This window comes from Monodelphis domestica, chromosome 5, assembly GCF_027887165.1.
Source record: "Monodelphis domestica isolate mMonDom1 chromosome 5, mMonDom1.pri, whole genome shotgun sequence".
Classification (NCBI taxonomy): Eukaryota; Metazoa; Chordata; class Mammalia; order Didelphimorphia; family Didelphidae; genus Monodelphis; species Monodelphis domestica.
Genome location: NC_077231.1, coordinates 217,598,944 through 217,620,667, shown reverse-complemented (window position 1 = coordinate 217,620,667; position 21,724 = coordinate 217,598,944). Strand labels below are relative to the sequence as shown.

At 39.1% G+C, this 21,724-nt stretch overlaps 3 protein-coding genes, 1 long non-coding RNA gene and 1 pseudogene across 4 annotated transcripts in view; 1 reads left to right on the top strand and 4 right to left on the bottom strand.

The window, feature by feature from the left end:
- LOC100617727 (T cell receptor beta constant 2) overlaps positions 1–21,724 on the bottom strand; it is a gene marked incomplete in the record, with an annotated part of 296,241 nt that overhangs the window by 54,605 nt on the left and 219,912 nt on the right.
- TRB (T cell receptor beta constant 2) overlaps positions 1–21,724 on the bottom strand; it is a 199,207-nt gene that overhangs the window by 29,023 nt on the left and 148,460 nt on the right. The gene's annotated exons all lie outside the window — the stretch shown is intronic.
- On the bottom strand, positions 10,468–11,422 carry LOC100010731 (14-3-3 protein theta-like; annotated as a pseudogene).
- Positions 13,459–19,681, top strand: LOC103100891 (uncharacterized). The gene is made up of 3 exons (XR_473145.3): positions 13,459–14,292; positions 17,064–17,191; positions 19,446–19,681. It is a non-coding gene; the product is annotated as an uncharacterized LOC103100891 (long non-coding RNA).
- Positions 17,980–21,661, bottom strand: LOC100010619 (anionic trypsin-like). Its single transcript, XM_001362358.5, has 5 exons — positions 21,617–21,661; positions 20,325–20,484; positions 19,475–19,719; positions 18,583–18,719; positions 17,980–18,207 (listed from the first exon to the last, which is right to left on the bottom strand). The coding sequence occupies exons 1-5, from the start codon at positions 21,654–21,656 to the stop codon at positions 18,058–18,060; spliced, it is 732 nt and encodes a 243-aa protein (XP_001362395.1). The 5' UTR covers positions 21,657–21,661; the 3' UTR covers positions 17,980–18,057.

Sequence of the window (21,724 nt, the reverse complement as noted above, 5' to 3'; positions counted from 1 at the left end):
TTGGGTTCAACTCTCTTTATGTTCCCCTAAAATGTTAGTCCTTTTATCTGACTGCTGTTATTTAAATAAAGATGAATTTTAATAACAAGTTTGGATTGGGGAGGTATCAGGAAAGAGGGAATTGGGATTTCCCTAGATTGAGTTTGAGTCTCTCTCAGCTTTTGAGCTGAGGCCAGGCCTCACAGGCTGGTGGAGGGTTTCTTTTATTCCTGTCTATGTTATATCTGTGCTAGATTTCTTAAGTTCAAAGTCTTTAGCAGTAGACAGCAAGAGGAAGAAAAGTCATGACTTTCAGAGCTGGTTGGGCCTGTCTCTTCAAGCTGATGCCCCTAAAGACCAGCCTTACAGTTCAAACTGCATCCCTTAAGTCCTTTTGTCTAATGACATGATCACAGGAATCCAGGTAGAGCACAGAGTTGGGAAAATCAGGAATAGAGGCACTTCTATCCAGAGACAGGGAGGGAGGCTCTTTCCAGTCCCAGGGCCAGGAAGAAAGTCCATCAGGAGACCAACTGCCACTCCCAGTTGCCCCCCCAACTGTCATTCTTGTCAATATCTTCTCTCTAACATTCCAACTGCTGTTTGTTCTACCTGATTGACAGAAAGTCCAAAACTTGCTTCAATTTTCCTTTCCACAATTTTCCTTTCCACAATTTTCCTTTGTACAATGTATATACAAGTTATTATACATATTCACAAACCCTATAACTATATTGCAAAACCTATTTTACAAGTATATATAAAATTTAACAGAAATTATTTAGTCCTGATGTTAATCAAATAGAATTTTCAGTTGATCTTTCTATTTGTCCAAGACCTTATAGAACTAATTAATTGTTATATATTTACATTTTGTATTTTTTCAAATATGGACTCTGATTTATTTACATGAGGTCAACAAATATGAATCAGTTTGTAATTTGTGTTTTATGTCTTTTGTGTTATGTTACATGGATATACTTACATATGTTTTTCAGATTTCTACTTCTCATATTCCCAGATGGATCTCTTCTTCCAAATTATGTAGTGTTGCATGTTTTCAAAATAGGTGAAATTAATGTGTGTTTTTATGCTAACACCACACCAGTATTTCATACTATTCCTGTTTTCTATCTGACCTCTTCTTATATACAATTTTTACAAACTTCAATGTCTTTTCTCTCCATGTCTGCTTTTAAAACTTTGTTTCTTCTTTCTGGCATCTTTTCTTCTAGCTTTCCCACTGGGATGATTTATTTTTTTTCCTTCTGGGTTGAATTTCTTTTCCTTATGCATGTTGTTGGTTGTCTAAGGTTGACTGATGTGTTCTCCTCTTCTTATGGAACATTATGTGGAACTAAGTTTCATTGTGATGTATTTTTAATGTTTATGTTTCATTTTCATTTTCAGCACTTTCTATTTCAACTATTTTGCTTTTATCTAGGTCTTTTGTATTGGTGTAAGATTTCTGAAGCTTTGTATGGGTTAGGGTTAAGTGTATCCAAGAATTCTTTTCTGAAACCTTTATCAAATTTGGTGTTGTTACTAACACTTTGAATGGTTCTACCCACTTTGGTTCTGTAGCTGATTTTCTGCTAAAGTTTTTGACATATACTTTATCTCCTGGTTTGATGTTGTGTAAATTGTAATCTAGTGGTGTAGCTTGTTGATTTAAATCCATTTCAGGTAATTCTCTTATCCTGGTTTGCAATGCCTGTATATATTTTGCTAATTGACAGTTTCCTCCTAACATAGCAATGTATGATGGTTTACAATTTCTTCCCTGCCAAATTGCATATCCTTACAACATTTCAAATGGAGATAGATGTAGAGATATAGATCTCCACTCGGTCTTGTTCAAAGATGGAACAGAATTAATGGTAGAATTTCTGTCCTTTTCAAGGGAGTCTCTGCACAGAATTTGCCAATAAGTGTCTTAATGTCTCTGTTCAGTCTTTCCAGTTGGCCTGAACTTTGTGGATGGCATGATGTGTGATCATTTGCTTCTATTCCTAGGGTTTTATAAACTTCATTTAGTATTGATTGTGCAAAATGGGTCCCATGATTCAAGCCTAATTTACTAGGGATCCCAAATCTAGGAATAATTTTTAGTAGTTTTTTTTTTACCACAAATGCTGAGTTGTTTTTTTTTGTGTGTGCAGGAAAAACTACTGACCATCTAGTTAGTCTGTCTATGATAACTAGGCAATACCTAACCCTTTGTCTCTTGGCATATTTATAAAGTAAATCTGTATACATTCAAATGGAGTATAAACTAGAGGTTGACCTCCTAAACCTTTGTTTTTATATACTCTTTGATTTAACTGCATACAAATTTTGCATTTTTGACAGACTCTTATTGCATGTGAGGATATTCTGGTCAAAATCATCACACTGTGTCAATCACTGCTTGTGTCCATTGGTGTACTTTTGCATGTATTGCATTACACACATGCTAGAATAAATTTTTAGGCAAGATGGGCTTGCCTAGTTCAGAAAACCATATGCCTCCTATCTGTCTGGCTCCAAAGTTCTTTTTCCATATCCGAATTTCCAGTTCTTTGTAGGCATTAGTTAGATTATCCTCTTCAATTAATGAAAAATTCAGCGCATAACACGGACCCTTTCTAGCTCAATATTTTTCTGTTAAGTTGGCTCTATGGTTTCCTAAGGACATCGGGTCTTTTCCAAATGTGTGAAATCTGCAGTGGACTTCTTTAGCTACTTCCTTAGGCAATTTTATGGCCTCTAGAAGTTTCATTATTATGTTTGTATATGCTATCTGTTTTCTACAACTTGTGACATATCCTCTATGCTTACATATCTCCCCTCTGGTGTGTATTACAGACAATCCATATTTTGAATCTATGAAGATGTTTATTCTTTTATTTTTTCCTATCTGCAATGCTTTTGTCAGTGCCATGATCTCTGCTCCTTGAGCATTCATTTCTTTTGGTAAGGATGCATACCATAATGTCCCTGATTGTGTTACTACAGCTGCACCTGTAAACCTCTCACCATTAACCACTGAGCTCGAAACATCTGTATACATCTCCATGTCAGGCTCATATACTTTCAAGACAGCTATAATGTCCCTCCTCATTATCCTCTTCTTTAAGGTGAATATCCTACCACCTTTCTAGGCTGAATATTTCCTTCAACTGATAAGGCATCATCTTTATTGTTATTGCCACATCATATATTTAAAACAGCCAAATTTTAAGCATTTAAAAATTTAAAGCTTCACTAAAGCTTTTGATATACCTTTTTGGGACTTTTGAGACACATATAGCATTTTGAAGTTTATAAATCATTTTTCCTACAATCACACTCTAGAGTAAGTAGTACTAGTGCTAATATTCCCATTTTGGGAAAGAGGTAACTGAGACAGAGAAGTTAAGAAATTCTCATGCAGTCTAGTATGGAAATTAAACTCAAATACAGGTAACTATAATATATAATATTACATGATGCTTACATTAGAAAGTTACAAAACAAACTGGAATGTTAGATCTGAGGGTACTGGCAGAGGATATCTGAGAATGTATCTTGAAGGAGGGGATAATTGTGTCCAAATTTAAAGGGTTAATTGGAATTTGGTAGACAAAGAAAGAGAAGAAGGGCATTCTAGGATTAGAGAACAACACACATATAAATATGGGATTTGGAAATAAAGGGAAAAAATGGAAAGCTTTTGGCAGCCATTTTATCTGGGAGCATAGAATTCATGAAGTAGGGTAATAAGAGAGAAAACTGACAGGAGCCATACCATAGTGACCCTTGAATATCAGACAATTTTTTTTTACTGTAGGGGATGTATTTAATCAAGTATTTATTTATTAAGCATCTATTATGTTTGTTAGGTTCTGGGAATTCAAAACTGTAAAAGTTAAAATTAAATCTCAATAATAAAAATATTATATTTAAGAGATGTATTAATGATCATTAGAAATCAAGGAATAAAGAAGATACAAAATAAAGACCATATCCCCATTGCTGATCAGCCAGTTCAAACACCTGCCTTACCACCACCAAGCTTGGGACTGGAAGTAAAGAGGAGGGACCTTCCATGTCCCCGCCTAATATCCCCTATCTCCAGGAAGTACATAATGACGGGAAGGCAGTGGGCTCCTGCGAAATGTAGTTCTTTTTTAGGGTAACAGATTTTCAATTATACAAAACCAACAGTGAAACAGTCTACACCCTCTAAGAGCTCATGTATTCTATATGAAATTGGTAGCCATTACAAGTCTCTGAGTAGGATTATGACATCAATGAGCAGCTAGGTGGAACAGTGGAGTCAGGAAGACACATCTTCAGGAGTTCAACTCCAGCCTAAGATATATACTAGCTATATAACCCTGGATAAGTCCCTAAACTCTGCCTCAGTTTCCTCAACTATAAAATGAAGAAGAAAACAGAAAAACACTTCAGTATCTTTGCCAAGAAAACCCCAAATGGGGTAACGAAGAGTCAGAAACAACTGAACAACAACAAAACAAAATGACATTAATAGGCATATGTCTAATTGACTACATAAATAATATCAATAGAAATCATATGATTATTTCAATAGATATGGGAAAAGTATTTGATAAAAAACAATACTCATTCCATATAAAAACATTAGAAAACATTATGATAAATGAAATCTTTAAAGTGATAAATGACATCTATCTAAAACTGTCAGCAAGCATTATCTGTAATGGGGATAAACTAGAAACCTTCCCAATAATATTAGGAGTAAAGCAAGAATGCTTATTAGCAACACTAATTATTCTAGAAATGCTAATTCTAGCAAGAAGAGCAGAAAAATAAATTAAAGGAATTAAAATGGGAATGAAGAAACAAAATGATCACTATTTGCAGATGATGATGGTATAACTAGAGAATCAACAAAAATCTATTGGAAATGAAACAACTTCAACAAAGTTGCAGGATATAAAATAAGTCTACATAAATCTTCAGCATTTCTATTTACTACCAATGGAGTCCAACAGCAAGAGATAAAGGAAATTTCATTCAATATAATTCTAGGCTATATAAAATACCTGGGTGTATATTTACCAAAACAAACTCAGCAACTCTATGAACATAATTATAAAACATTCATCACACAAATAAAGTCAGAACTAAACAATTAGAAAAAAAATGATTTGCTCATCAATAGGATCACCCAGCATAATAAAAATGATAACCTAAATTAATTTACCTATTCAGTGCTCTGACAATCAAATTACCTAAATTTATTTCATAGAACTAAAAAAAGAGCAACAAAATCATCTGGCAGAACAAAGGGCTAAAGAATATCAAGGGAGTTAGTGAAAAAAAAGATGAAAGAAGGAAGTCTAGTTGTTCCAAATCTCAAACTATACTATAAAGTGATAATCAAGTTGTGGAGGTAAATACAACAGGAATTGATATTTGACTAAATGTTAGAGGAAAGGGATACTCTCATAGCCCCAAGGTAAGGAAAGGTAAGGAAAAAGCAATACAAGTTGAACAATGGAGCTACAGACAGAAATCGTTAAATCAGAAGCAGGAGAAGATTTAGCGGTAATGTTAATGAGGTTTCTTTTAGACATGTGTAATTTGAGGTGTTTTGGAATCCAGGTAGGTAGGTCTGTCTTACAGTCAGAATGAAGTATGAGGCAGAAATTCAAAAGAATGTTCAGCACTGCAGTAGAGACTGTTGTTGAGTCATTTCAGTCTTGTCTAACTTGTGTGACCCCATTTGGGGTTTTCTTGGCAAAGATACTAGAGTGGTTTGCCATTTCCTTCTCCAGCTCATTTAACAAATGAGGAAATTGAGTCCAATTGGGTTAAGTTACTTGCCCGGGGATATACAGCTAGCAAGTGTCTGAGATCACATTTGAACTCAGATTTTCCTGATTCCAGGCCAGATGCTCTCTCCTCTGTACCGCTTACCTGCCAAGTAGTATAGATTGGGGATTCAGTATATAAGATTGTATGTTACTTTCAAGGGCACTTCTATCACCCCACTCACCCAGATTGGAAACTCATGTATCAGCTTTGAGTCCTCATTTTCTCTAACCCCCTATAGTCCATCTAATTCTAAATCCTTTCTTTTTCTACTTCAATCACATATCTGCTAAATAATCCCTTCTCTTCTCTGACACTGTCACTTACTTATCACCTCATGCCAAAACTATTGCAATAGCCAGCTGTTTGGTCCCTGCCTTAATTTTCTTCCCATTCCAATCCATCATCCATTCAACTATCAGACTGATCTTCCTAAATCACAAGCCGGATCATATCACCATCCTAATTAATTAATTAATTCCAGTAGCTGTCTACTATCTCTAGGATCAAAATTTTAAAAACCCTCTATTTGGCTTTTAAATCCATGTATTACCCGACCCCTTCATACCTTGCCAGACTTCTTACACCCTACTCTCCTCCATGTACTCTATGATAAAGTGTCACTGTTCTTTTGGTTCTTCCTTGAACAACTCCATACATTTGTACTGGTCTATCCCTCAAACCTAGAATATTCTCCCTCCTCTCCTTCACCTCTTGGTTTTTTAGATGTCTTTCAAGTATGAGCTAAAATCTTACCTTACCCATTTCCTTAATACTAGTATCTCTCCTCTGATCTTGCCTCTAGTTTATTCTGTGGCAGATCTCTTTGTACAATGATGTTTGCATATTGCTTTTAGCATTCAGTTGTGAACCTCTTGAAGGGAAGATTATTTTTTAATTTTCTATGTATTCCTAGCACCTTGCACAGATGATGGAGAGGATGAGTAGCTTCCTGGAATAACAAAACAATAGTTTCACTGTACTGTGCCCTCATCAAAGCTCATTTGGAGTATTATTTTCAGTTCTTCACAGTGTGATTTAAAAAGTATATTGATGAAGTAGAGAGTGTACAGATGAGGACACCTAAGATAATGGTGAATGGCTTTCAAACCATATCATGTAAATATCAGATGAAAGAACAAGACAAGTTTAACCTGGAAAATAGAAGACTCAGAGGAGAGACAATTGTTCAATTGTTTTAGGCATATCTGACTCAATGACTTCATTTGAGATTTTCTTGGCAAAGATACTTGTGACAAGGAATCACTTAAAAGACTGATATATATTAATTTAAGGTCACCAAATAATTCAGCTATGTAATTCCTAAATGAAAACTCAAGTCAGCAGTCAACCTTTTATAAAGTTTAATTACAAACAGGAGGAAGAAAGGCATGAGAGAGAGAGAGAGAGAGAGAGAGAGAGAGAGAGAGAGAGAGAGAGAGAGAGAGAGGGGAGAGAAGGGAATAGGGCTTAAATGCCCCCTCTGTTTAGGCTGGGCCAAAAGGCCCTAGCCCTTAGATAGCTGAGGCAAAGAAAAGAGATCAGTCCCTATCACTCATGTGACCAAAATGGAGAAACAGTCTCAGGGGCCTCCATCTCCAGCTTCCTTCAGAGCCAACTCTCAAAGCACCACCTCTCAGACCAAAAACCTCTCCAACCAACCACCCCTCTGTCCTCAGACCCCTCTATCTTTAAGGAAACCATCCAAGTTCCCTCCCCTCAGTTCTCACATCTACCAATCACTGTCCATGTCTTCCCTGTGCCAATGGAGGCTCTAGCTTAACCCAGGACCGCCCAGAGGTCTGTGGCTTTGCACATGTCTGTTGAAGATCATATTCTCAAATAATTAAATCTTGATCCCTTGCTGCAGCCCTTCCTAAATCCTGTTACCCTGAGCAGGGTGGAGATTGGAAGTTCCAAGACCTGATTCCATCATTCCAAGTATTTCTATTGTATCAATTCTAAAATCAATCATGACTCAAAGAACTTCCTGTTCTATGCTTAAGCATAGGTCAAAGCCCTTTCCATTGTTCAGCAAAAGGTTTCTGTCCTAAAGTAATCTTAAGAAGGGAGGAGGAGGAACCTCCCATGCCAATGGGGTTCACATTCCAATAGAGTTCCCACTATCAGTAGGAAATTCCCTACAAGCATGAAACCTTCCAATGGTGAAATTTCCAACATTCACAAGTCTAAGAAATTTTAAGGTTTACATACTGCAGTAGTTTGCCATTTCTATTATGTGAATTTAATATAAACATGTGCCTCTCTTTCCTTTTAGAAAGCAAATATTTGAAAATTAATTTCAGTTTGTCTCATATCCATCCTTTGATTGGGCAACTATGTGTATATTGGGAGGACACCAAAGGGCTCAGAGACACTTGCTTCTTGTCCCATAGAATGGAGTCAGGAAAACTGGTCTCTGAACTGGTCTGAGATCATCTGGACAACCAGGGAGATCCAGAAGGAGTAACATTACTGGGATTATAAATTAGGATTTGAGGAAATGACAAGGATCTTGGTCTGGGGATTTGCCTGGTAGGCCAGCTCTCACTTTGCCTTTGTCTTTCGAACTCCAGCTTTTACTATCTAATAAATAATTATAAATTAATATGTAATCTTCAGAGAATTTTAATTCTAATGCATTCTCCAACTCATAAATGAGGAACTGAAGCAAACAGAGTTAAGAAAATTGCCCAGGGTCACATAGTTAGCAAGTGTCTGAGACCAGACTTGAACTCAGGAAGATGAGTTCTCCTGACTCCAGGTCCTGCACTTTATCTGCTGTACCACGTTTTTGTCTTAAAGTATTTGAAAGGCTGTTGGGCAGAGGAAAGAACTAATGTTCTGTTTGGACCCAGATGCAGAGAAAGAGGCAATTGATGGGAAGTTGTAAAAAAGGAAATGTAGACTTGTTATCAGGGAAACTAATAACAATGAGAGTTCTCCAAGAGGAATGGGTTGTCTCAGGAGATGGTGGGACCCTTTCTTGAATATCTGTTATCAGAGACTGGTTAATCACTTGTCAGGTATGTTACACTTGGCATTTCTTTTGTCTAATAGCTGCTGAGGTCCCTCCTAACTCTTAAATTTTATATTATGTGATTCTATGCCTGATTTCAGGGATCCTCCATGGAAAATAATAGTGATAAGAATACGACAGTACTTTCATTTAATGTTTTAGTTTTTCAAAGCATTTTTTACAGCTATAAAATGTAAAAAAAATCCAAATGGCAGGCAATGCAATTGTTATTATATATTTTTATTGACCAGGATACTAATGCTCAATAAGGCTTTGCCTTTGCCTAAGGTCACACAGATAGTACATGGCAAAGGTGGAAATATAACCCAAGACTCTTAATTGCAAACACGGTTAGGGGAGGATGTGGGAAGTGGACAATAATGCACTATGGGAATACTGGCAGGTGAAGTTTGACAGAAAGGTAACTGAAGAGAAACCCATAGAAATGGTTCAGAACACCATGACCCTGTTGATATCATGTGCTCCACCAGGAAAAACAAGATAATGAGTTAATTTTTTACATAATACTTAGTTTCAGCAATTCAGTTTGTTCTAGTACCTGCTAAAGTGGTACCTATTACTCTAAGGTGTGAATGATAAATAGTACTCTGCTGGTTCCACAAAGTGTGGAAACTAAACAGTGTGGCTTAAAAAAAAAACCCTAAAAGGAACAAACCTGGCCTCAACCACTTCTTAGCTGTGTGACCCTGGGCAAGCGACTTAACCCCCATTGCCTAACCCTTACTTCTCTTCTGCCTTGAAACCAACACACAGTATTGATTCTAAGATGGAAAGTGAGGGTTTGTTGTTTTTTTTTTTTGGTTTGTTTATAAAATGTACTTTTATTTTATGTTACTTTGCTGTTACATAGGACATAACATTTTCACAAGGCTTTTTTGGGACTACAATCAATGATTAGCAACACACAATAGTGGTCCAAAGTTTCTAAGTAATGATCACTGGACAAATGTGACACCCTCTCACATGTGCACACGTCTGCATGGAAAAGTACTAAAAATGTTAGGCCTGGACTTGTGTATTACCAATGGTTTCCCCCATTCTAGTGTATTAAGAAATGACATGCACTTTAATGTGCCAAAAAGCAACATTTTTATTCTGGTAGTTACATGCTACTCCTATTACATAGTAAAGTGGACACCAGAACTACAAAGGCAGCAGTGTGAATGAACTTTTATTCAGAGGGAAATTGTCAAATGAAACAGCAGCAACTGAAGAGAAAGAAAATCTTCTGCTGTCAGACATACTGTGGACTCCATAACTTATTTTACAGTAGGTGGATTTCAGCTCATGATCCCTAACCCTAAAATGCTAATCCTGTTTCCATTTGAGCCAATACTTCCAGATTCCTCTTTAAAGGAACATATAAGAAGAGCATATGGAAGTTGTTTGCTGAAAGGAAAACCTTAAAAAATATGGTAGGAATATGGGGGAGAGAAGCTATGTAAAACACTTGAGTTGCATTTAACTACATTTTCATATCTTCACTCTAATACAAAACACTGCCACTTGCAGAACTGGTTCAGATTTTTTAATAACAGATACAATTTTGTCCTCTACATAAGTGTTTGGGAGTTACTTATGTTTATATGAAATGAAGCTATTAACACTTTTCTACAGCAGTAACCGCACACCAGGAAGGCCAGAACAAACACAAATCAAGGAATGGAGTTTTCCCAAAGCTGCAGAGTGAAAAGACTATAAATGATTGATTTCCATAGACACGGATGGGTTCTCTTTTGCTATAGGGAATCCAAGTGGAGCTATAAGGAATAGAGACGTGTAAAAAGGTTTCTTGAGAGAAAGGAAGATGACACCCTGTAGGAATTTTAATTTTCTGCACCTTCTGCAGCATCACATTCTTCTGCACTGTTTGATGTCCATAATGTTAGGTTGTCTCTAAGCAACTACAAGATAAGAGTACTGTCTTTGTATGAGTCTTCATTCCGTGTATCAAGTTCTGCAATGGCCTCATCAAAAGCCCTTTTAGCCAGTGTGCAGGTGAGCTGGGGTTATTAAGGATCCCATAGTAAAATACAGAAAAGTTAAGAGCTAGCCCCAGGTGAATTGGATGTGTAGGTTGCATCTCTTTCTTGCTGATGTCAAATGCTTCTTGATAAGCTCCTTGGGAATTATCTATTGTTTGCTTTCGGTCATCACCACAGGCGACTTCAGCAAGGTAGCGGAAGTAGTCTCCCTTCATTTTCAGATAGAAGACTTTGCTCTCTGGATTGGTCGCATTGGCTATTAAAAACTTGTCCAACAATTCCGGAACAGTGGTGCAGATGGATCTTAGTTCACACTCCACTTTCTCCCGGTAGTCCTTGACCAGCTGCATCTGCTTGTCACTGGTGTCGGTTTTCTGCTCAATGCTGGAAATGACCCTCCAAGCTGACCTTCGCCCCCCACCCCCACTACGTTCTTGTAGGCCACCGAGAGCAGCTTGCGCTCCTCGTTGGAGAGCTCGGGCCCCTGCTCGGTCACCACCTTCATGCAAGTGGCCATGTCATCATTGCGCTCGACCTGCTCGGCCAGCTTGGCCTTCTAGATCATCTCCGTCTTCTCCATAGTGGACAGGCTGCGGGTGGGAGTGGGGGCGTTGTGGCAGCAGCAGGGCTTCGGAGAGAGGGAGAAGCAGCTCCAAAGGTGGGGGCAGGAGACAATAAACTCAGATCAGTTAAAAGTCCTGGAAAGTCTTCACCTTCACCGCCCCGATCGCCCCTACTTTGATCCACTTTAGGATTTGGTGAAGGAGCCTCCCCGTCTCACCCTAGCCCCAAGCCCCAAGCGCTGAGAGGCCGCCGCCGTCGCTGGGGAGGCAAGCCCCAGCGGTGGCCCAATGCGGGTTCCGCCTCCCTGCAAACTGCTGACCAATGGGGCTGGAGCCCAAGGGTTTTTTTTTTTTAAAGAAAGAAAATAATAGGAAAATGGTTCCTTATGCATTGGTATTGTAAATAGTATGTCTATGCTGAATTGTAGAAATATACCCAGATGAATTGTATCCTGGTACTATTCATCACTTAATTTAACTTTAAGTATCCAAAATGTAGATTTACTCACAAAGATGGGGAAAGACTAAAAGATAGACTATTAAAAACAACAAACAACAACTCCCTTCTGTAGCCTAGTGATTCTTCATTGCCTTTTACAAATCTGTGGAGGTATTTAGGTTAAAGACATCTTCATAAAAAGAAGTTAGGTGGAATAGAATTTGTATTACACATCACCAGCAACAAGCCTAGCGGAATTGTGTCTAGGATAGAGATAAGGTGTGGCAGAAACAGTTTTATGTTGTGAGGAGAAAATTAGTCAATAACACAAAAAGGAACTTTCTTATGTCCTTGGCATTTGGACTTTTAGGTCAGACAAGGTGGTTGGGGATAATACAAAGAGGTGTGGAAATTGCTACCAGAGCTTGAGAAAAGTAGACCAAATTCTGGAAGTTACCATTATTACCATGTGTTCAAGGAGGTACTTACTAGGAATGAGGTAAAAGGTTGGATTGAGGAAGCCAGCACAGCTTTGAGATCTCCTGATCTTGAAGCAGAGATTGTTGGATATTATGAACCCTATTTAGTTGGTGAGGTCAGGGAAGCTGCTTTCCCCTTTTGGGTTCATGATTTTAAGACAAGTGGTTCATATAATTTCTACCCATTCTTTTACACAAATAGTGGCCATGTGGGGTGTGGAATTTTCCCCTCTCCTTAGCCCAAGATCTAGGAATTGGGTAAAAGATAAGGAAAAGGAAGTCATTAAAGACAACTTTGGTCATACACATGTTTGATCTAGTTTCCTTTTTCCTTTATTCTACGAATAAACTATGCTCAATCTATGATTTTGTGAATGCACTGGAAAATTACAAAAGAAAATAGAGACCTCTCCAAGGCTCATCACTAACTATAAACATGAGATTTCATCTAATATTTTGAACAAGGTTTCAGTTCATATCCTAGTTTAAATCAGGATTTTGCCAGGGAGAGATAATTCAAAGGTGTTTTTTGTGCTACTTTGGCTCCAAGGGTTTGGCAACCTAGATTTTCTGTTCTTTGTGGACAATGGGAAATCTAGACACTTAGGAAAGAGCTATACCTCATATATGCAACAGAGAGTAGCTAACAAAGCCTAGGCTTGTAATTTCAGAAGAGTATCATTTATTGGGCAATTCACATATTACCCTCAGGTAGCTAAACTCTTCTGCTATGTAATATAGTGACATGCTATATCCTTTTAGTCTTAAAAATGGTACTTAAACCACATAGCTGGAGAGTCTTAAGGAACCATGTAATTCTCCTAGGAGTCATTCTAGTTCAAATAACTGCATTCCTCTGATTTGTTTCTTCTTGATGTTTGATACATTATCAAAAGTATGATTGCTCTGAAGAATCACATGGAGAGGAATGGGAACTGATAGACAATGTGGACAGGTAGCAGAGGGAGTTCTAGAGAAGTAGAAAAGAAGCTACTTATTGGCATTTGTGACAGAGGTTTTGCACTAAAAGAAGAGTGGCAGGCTGAAGGGCTGCTTTATCTTTTCTACTCCATGGGGGAGGGGCCCCAGGAGGTCTGGAATCTTGAGAAGCAAGAAGATTATGACTGAGATTTCAGTTAAGTCTCTCTATCTTGAGAAGCCTAAGAGAGAGGGTTGGTCAAGACTTTCTCCTGAAGAGTTACTTACTTTTTCCTCTCCTGGTGACAGGACATCCTTCCCCTCCACCAATTTCCAACTGAAGTGACAACTGAAGAGCCTCTGTCAAACTTATCTCACAGCTCCTGGTGCCCTGGGTCTGAACTGTGGCCAGTGGACCAAGACCAGGGCCAGCCAAACCTGAATCGCTCTCAGGGGGCCCAAGGCTGCCAAGGCCTGGATTCTCAAACACCAGGAGGGAGGGAAAAGGGGTAGTTAGAATAGGGACACCTTCCCTACTTTCCTCACTAATTCCCTCCCTGCCAGCCATTTCTTTGTGTTACCCCAACTGACTTGGTTTGTAATCAAGTTGTTGTCTTCCCAAAGTGACTCAAGTGTGAGTGGGCCAGCTTGAGGGAGAGAGTAATCTCCCTGAGAAGAAAACTTTGGGCTCGAGAGTGGAGGAAGTCAAGAGCCAGTTTAGGGAAGCAGCCATAGCTGAGGTGGGAAGGCTGAAGTGGGAAACTACTCACTCACTCTCATCTCTCTCTGGGCCAGCTTCAAATACCAGCTGCCTTTCCTGGACCCTGCTTTGAAGGGGAAAATATCCATTCCTCCTCTATCCTTTTTACCACCAACTAATTCCTCCATTACACATTCTATTGAAGGACTTGGAGATCTCTTTCATGCTCTGGTCCCAGGAATTTAGTCATTCATGTCCTTTCTCCTACTTCTTCTCACCAAAGTGTATAATCTCAGCATTTTGAACATGACAAAATTTGACAGAGAAGATAGACATAGCTACAAGCAAAACAATTTGACAAATCAGGTAAACAGATGAATAGATTTTTGCTTTGTCCAGCTTTGGAAATACATCTGACTGACTTAATTTGGACTGGATATATTCCTCCAGGCTCCAGTCTATTCTGAGGTCAGGCTTATATTTTGTTTGGTTCCCTAGAAAGTTCATAGTCTCTTTCTTTCCATCCAAGCTGAATTTACCCTTCTTTGGCTACCCAAGAAGTCTCTTCTTGTCAGATTCCAACCACTTTCAATAATAATTCATGCTTTGAGGCTTGCAAAATGTTTTCTCAAATCCTGTAAGCATTACCACCCAGATTTTACTGATTAGGAAACAAGTTAAGACAGTTTAAATAGCCTATCCAAATTTAGACATATTAGAATCAGGATTTGAACCCAGATCCCTTTGATTAGATACATTGCCCCCCCCACCCCCATCATACCATGCTATATTGCTTCTCACTTAGTGTGTGGGCTTTCTGTTTACTTTCTTACATTTTCTCTTCACTCAATGGAACTCAGATGTGTTGTCCCTCACAATCTTTACCCCTGACTTCCTAGATTACCTTCTTGGACACTTGAGAACCTCTTTCTCCAGTATTCCTATCCCCCATGTATTAGGTGGTTGTTCTTTAAGGATTATGGTAATGAGTAATCGGATCTGCCACCCTCCTCCCTGTGTCTCTCTCCTCCCTTCTCCTTCCCACTTCAGTTAAATCTCTTCAGTTGGTGACAAACTGGAATTCAGTTCTGAGTAAGTTTCTTGATATATCTAATAGATAACTCACTCTTTGAATGGTTGGAACAAGGGATTTATTTGAGGAAATGGGAGGAAAAGGAAATTGGATAGGAGAGAGGGTTTAGGGTTTCCCTGATCTTAAATAATCCTAAATTGAGAATAATATTGTAGAGTCTTGAATGAGGGATGTGGCTAACAGGGTTGAGGATCTTTGAGTCACTTTCTGATACAATAGAGAGAAATCAGTAAGAAAAGGATCTTCTCAGTCCTTACTCCTTCCTGTCTCAGGAGGAAAGAGACCTCCAACAGTTTGGGTGTTTCTTTTTTTAACAGTCTCCTTCCTGCCACATTTTCTTCTGGGATGCTCCTTGATTGACAGCTTCTGCAAACCTTCATCCCTTGCTTCTGTTTGCAGGTTTTCTTCAATTTACTCATCCACACTCAGCAGTACCAGCTCTTTACCACCAGGCTAAAACACCAACATTCCTATTCTGGTAGATGAGAATTGGTCATTTGGAGTCCCACAGCCTGGGAGTCAGAAGAGAGACCAAGAGATCCCTGAAACATCTGTTCTTTCTTTCCTTTTTCTCTACTATTTTTCTTCCACCTTAAAAGTCTAATTTAAATATCACCTCCTACATGAAACCTCCCCTGATCCCCAGTAGTGGTTGCATCCTAATAATAGTTAATAAGTATATTAAAATACTTGGCATAATATTTCATTTGCCCTTCCATCAACCTTGTGAGTTAGTACTATTAAGAGTCTCATTTTACAAATGAGTAAAGGGCTGAGAGAAGTCAATGTCTTGTCTAGTACCACCTACCTTTAGATATTGTAGGAGTTTATTCTGCATTTCTTAATGCACTTCACATATCTTATTTTATATTTTATTTATTTGTGTAAATGTATCTCCCTATTGAAGAAAAAAAAAGGTATTTTTCTGTTAGAAAGGATGGTAGGAAATCTAATTGAATACACTGTTGTTACAGAGTATCCCAGTTCTTTTAGGGCCAGTGCACACACCTTCTTGGAGACCAAATAGTGTAAAAAGTATTAAAGTTTATTTACTTAAAAAAAAGATAGATTTTGAAGATTGAAACACAGGGATGACCTAGAACTACAAATCTAGTTCTCAAACCCACAAATCTATGCCCACCATGAGGTATACTTTTCCGGTCGTGAAGCTACACTGATTTTCCTTGGCTCTAGCTATTTCCCACAAAACTTATCTATTCTACCTAAATCCTCAATAGATTGGATTAGTTAGATATCTCCAAGTTGTCTCCAAAAGTCCCTGAGAATGAACTCAATATGGCTAAGTCCACTCAGAGCAGAGTCTTCAGTCAAATGTCTCTCCAGTCAAACAGAAACCTCCAAAACTGTTAGTAGTGGTCTTTTCTCATGAAGGGTTGAAGTAAGGGGAAACCTCAAAAGAACAGCCTCCCTCTCCCAGCTCAGGACAGGGAGAAGGGACAGTTGCTTCTCTGTAATTGCTTCCTGTAGTTCTCCTGCATTCTAAGATTCATTCCCGAATTCTTGGAAATGAGCTCATGCCAGTCCTTTTTGGAGACAGCTTCCTTACTCTTATTTAAATTGTTTTTATAATTCTCTCCTTATCCCACTATGGGCCTAGGATCACATCATAGTTAAGATTTTTATCCTTCAACTTAGAGTCTAGTAGTACTCACTCAAGTAATTATTGAATGAATAAATTGATAGGTTAATGAAAAGGGAGAGGATGTAGGGAATGAAAAGAAAAGATGAAGGGAACTAGTTGTGAAATAGCTTGAGGAAGAAACAGTGAGAGTTGACAGCCCCTCCAAAGTCTTTGAGATTTCACTTCCATATGATTCCTTAGGGATATCTCCCAGTTTTCCTGTGGTACCAACAGGGCTATAATTCCACTCACTCTTCAGTAGGGATAAAGATGAATTGGTGTTGAAATGAACCCTCCCTAGAAGTGACATGGAAAAAAATGGGCCTGATATGTTTGCTTTTGCTTCTTTAACCAATGGGGAAATATTCCTCCTATCTCTGAGAGAACCATTCTCTTCTTTAGATATTGTAACTGAGGGCATTTTTCAGTTGGTAAAGAGTCAGAGAGGAAGAATGGAGTGCTGATCCCCTCAAGGCAAGGCAAAGGAGGTATCTCTCTGTTGTTAAAGTTGGCCCAGAAGAAGAAGGAAGGTGAGTCTCTTTTGTGTTCCCCTCCAACCTTCACTAACTATGGCCCCTCACCTAGCCTGCCAGTTTATTACCCTCTATGGCTTTGTTGCTGTTCAGCAAGGCCCTCTTTTTAAGTGAAGAGAGGTCACTTCACTCCCAACTCGGTTTGAGATGTCCCTCACTCAGTCTTCGGCCAGTTAAGAATAAAATCATAATTTATTTTACTGAGGTAATAAACAAGGTGGAGTGAGGAAAAGGGGGTGAATTGAGGTAAAGGAAAGAGGGAAAGAGGGGCCCCTAACTATTTAAACCCCTTTCTCCCAAAGCTGGGGTGACAGGCTCAAGCCCCTGAGGGGTTCAAGGTGGCAAACCCTGACTTTTAGCTCTGCCCAGTAGAAGTCTCAGTTCAGGAGAAGAGACTGTGGTTTCTTCTTGGAGACTTTCCTTCTTTCTCTGTCTACTTCTTGGAATTTGGGGGTGATAGGTATCAGGAGTGAGTGAAAAGAGAGGTTTCTTCTTCCCCAGCTGTCTCAAAGCCAAAGACACAGGTTCCAACTGTCTCCCTCTCAGAATTCCAAGGTTGCTCACCCACCCACTGCTGCAGCTATGATCTTTGCATGCATTCCAGGCTCCTTGCATGTCCAAAAAGTCGCTCAATTTCCTCTTCTCTTATAATATAAGGAGTTACATGAACTCACCTCAGGAAGAGTGAGTTTGCCTTCAGGCTGTGCTACGTTGACATATATTGATCCAAAAACATTTGCATTTTCTTGGAAGAAAATATAAACTCAAACACAGACACAGGCAATTAATACAGCATCATTTTATTTCCATCATGTCCCCACCCAGAATACTGAGGAAGGAACAGTATAGGGAGCCAAGGGAATTTAGTTGGCAGCAATAGTACTCTCGATCCAGTCCACGTATTTGCAAACTCTGGTGTAGACACCAGGGTAATTCTTCTGGGCACAGCCAATGCCCCAGGAGACAACACCCTGGAGTTCTCCATTGCAGACAACGGGGCCACCAGAGTCACCCTGGGTATGAAAAACATGGATAAATGAGGAGAGGGAAAGGAAAGAACTTTTTCTGGAGCATATAGTCACAGACTCAGGCTTGGAAGAGAGCTCAAAAGTCATCTAGCCCAGTTCCTACCTCTATGGATATCTAGTACATAAAGACTTTCTGCAACATCATCTGTCACTTAGCATTCCCATCCTTCCAGTTATTCATGACTATTCCCACTTATCCCACCTTTAACTCATGTTAGGGCTCTCTGGAAGGCACAGCTGAGGAAACACCTCCTCTTTTCTTTCTTTTCTGAAATCTTAATGCTTCTCCCAAGCCCTAATCCCCATTTGGCTTAATAAAGGAGCTGTTTTCTTCAGCTTTCAGAAAAGCAAAGCCTTTACCTGGCAGGAATCCTTGCCACCCTCGAGGAAGCCAGCACACATCATGTTTTCTGTGATCTGACCAGGATAGGAGGATCTGCATTGGGCGTCAGACAGAATGGGAGCATTCAAACACTGCAGAAGGTCTGGGTAGTCATCTGTGAAGAAAATGGGATTTGCAGGAGGGTAAATGCAATTGTTAGAGTAAAAAAGAAGGCGCCCCATACCTAATGAAGTGTAAATCCTAAGAGCAGAGTAGGGAGAAAAGGACTTGGGGAATTTTCATCCAGAAAAGAGAAGATAGTTTGTATCTCTCCTTCCTCTGAACTTCTACAATTTCTTATATTTCTCCTAATATATTTCATTCTTCTCTGCATGATAGTTATTTGTATAATTGTTTTATGCTGGATTAGAGGAAGTAAGTAATGAATATTGGCTAGAGAACTGGCCTTGGAACCAGGAAAATGGACATTTCAATCTTGTCTCTGACACATACTGCTATTTGACATGGGGCAAATCACTTAACCTCTTAGTTTTGTAGGCAATTCTCTCTGAATGCTAAATTGCAGAGGTGTTGCTGTGCAGTGGCAGAGGGAGTCTCCATATTGCAATGAAATCACAGGTCCAAGTCTCTATCTCTAGCCCTGTTTGACTATACCTTCCTTCAGGGAGTTTTTACATGTCCATGTATTTCCCTTAGCACATAGTACATTGCCTTGTGTACAAGCCACCTGAAAGTGTTTGATGAATGAATATTAGCATGAGTCCAAACTATGAGCTGTAATAAAATGGCCCTGTTCTTACCCTCACAGCAAATAATATTGCAGTGTATTTAAGATAAGCACAATTTTGAGAAATTTAACAGGGAAGTTGTAATTTTATAGGGGCCATGAAATAGGGCAAAGCTACTCACAACCAGTGTTGCCCCATCCAGAGATGAGACAGTCAGTGCCTGCAGGTGCACAGGACTTGGGCAGAGAGATGGCAGTCACACGACTACTGAGGAGAGCTGGGGTTTTCAACTTGATCAGCATGATGTCATTATCCAAGGTCCAGCTGCTGTATTTTGGGTGACGGATGATCTTTTCTGCGTCGATAAACTGCTCATTGCCCTCATTGACCTCGATGTTATGCTCTCCCAGTCTCACCTGGATTCGGCTGATGGGAACAATTATTTTCAGTGCTGGATGTGGCCACAAAGAGTATTTCCTTCTAAGAACTGGGTAGAAATTCTGTCTAAAATACTATACTGCTTGGATCACTCTAAATGTAATGTAAATGATGTATGTTGTGGAATTGTGTATGCTCTGTGTGTGTGTGTGTGTGCGTGTGCGTGCATGTGTGTGTAGGGAGTCCAATTGGACAAATCCCATAACATTGACTGTGATCCTGCCTCATGAAGAAATGCAAGGGATGGATGTGAATGTTGCAGAAACCAGACTACTTTTGCTTTAGTGTTAAGATGATGTGGAGAGAAAAAAGTCATTCACAGACATTTGAGAATTTTGCTTCCTTCCCAATTCTTTGGGCTTTTGCTTTATTCTCTATCACTTTGAACTACAGAATGCCAAATTTAATCTATGGTTTATCCTTTTTCCACTCCATCCCTAACCTTACTCCTTTTTATCCCAGTCTTCTGTGTGGACAAGGAGTAACTTCTCTGAATTTCTGCTCTTCAACCCAAATTGCACCCATTTTCCTCATGAGGTCTCCAAGCTGGCTTTGGAACCCACCCTGGGTGCAGCACAAATACTATCACTTACGATTTGTAGCAATGAGCAGCTGACACCACCCACTGTTCATTGATGAGGGAGCCACCACAGAAGTGGTAACCGGCATTTAGGGACACCTGGTAGGGAACGCCATTCTCCTCACAGGTATAGCCCCCGACGATCTTGTCATCATCATCAGTGGAGAAAGCAACTTGGGGAAAAAATTTGGAGACAAGAATTTAGCAGAATGTGAGGCATAAGCACTGAGTACTGGGTGATTTCTAGAATGCATTTTCTATAAAGTCTGCAAATCATTGGTATTATGACCATGGTAAGCACAGTCAATAATTTTGTTTCTCTATTTCTGTTTTATTCTGTCTCCCTTTCTCTTTGTTTCTATTTCTTTCTGTGTTTCTGTCTCTATGTTTATCTCTGTTTCTCTTTTTGTTTCTTTCACTCCATGTGTTTCAGTCTTTCTCTCTCTCTTTGTCTCTATCTCTCACCTGGTTTCTTCAGGACTTGAACAATGATCAATCAATCTCACAGGAGACCCAGAATGATATAGAAGAGAATAAAAATGACTAGCAATAAAGGCTACTTCACTTATCCATGTTCTTTTAAGAACTTTTTTAAGAAGTCCCATATAGATGATGGAGTCCTCTTATCCTCTTGGACATTCTTTTGCCTTCTTGTAGCTTGTGCTCAAGCTACATCTTGCATTGGGCTCTACCTCATTTTATACAGTCTCTCCTACAATCTAACTCTTTGGGTGAAAAACAGGGAAGAACATTCTTATTCTCACAGGTAGTAAAATCAATCAACCGTAATTAATTAAACACTTACTCTTGTTCCAGGCACTGTTAGACCTGGAGGAATCCAAAAATAAAAATGAAACATTTCCTTCTCTTAAGAAGATCACATTTTGTTACTTTAAATGTGATCTCTTTCCTTCCTTTCTCCTGTCCCTTCCTATTCAAACTGTTCTTCAGATTCATTTGTTGACCCTATTGTTTCCATTGACTTTTCCCCCTTGGAGCTGATTTCTTCCTGCCTAGTTTATTCCCCCCAGAAGTTTCATTTCCACATATTTCCAGTTCTATCTCTCTATCCAGATGTTTGTTTAAGTGAAAAAAGATCTTACAGTTGTGCATTTTCAGGAAAAAGAGAGGTGAATAAAGGCAAATTTGGAAAGGGAAGCAAGAAGCTGTTAGGTGAGGAGAGCAATTAGACCGATTTGGAGAATGGGGAAGAACAATGACTGAAGAAAAATAGATTGAGAAAAAGTGTAAAATGTTCTACAGGCCATAGGTAGAAAGGGATATAAGGTGTTTAGGAGGTCTCACCAGCTGCTCCGACAAAAGCCAGGATCAGAAGAGGATTCATGTTGGCAGAGGTGTGGATGACTTTTCAGTGGAGGCCCTCAGCTTTTTATATTCTTGTGGGGTAGGAGA

Excerpts from the sequence above, each read along its gene's own strand:
- LOC100010619 (XM_001362358.5), bottom strand. The coding sequence starts at position 21,656 with ATGAATCCTCTTCTGATCCTGGCTTTTGTCGGAGCAGCTG. Across the intron at positions 20,485-21,616 it reads GGCTTTTGTCGGAGCAGCTG|TTGCTTTCTCCACTGATGAT; the intron begins GTGAGACCTCCT and ends TTTTTCCCCAAG. Across the intron at positions 18,208-18,582 it reads GTGGCAAGGATTCCTGCCAG|GGTGACTCTGGTGGCCCCGT; the intron begins GTAAAGGCTTTG and ends TTTCATACCCAG.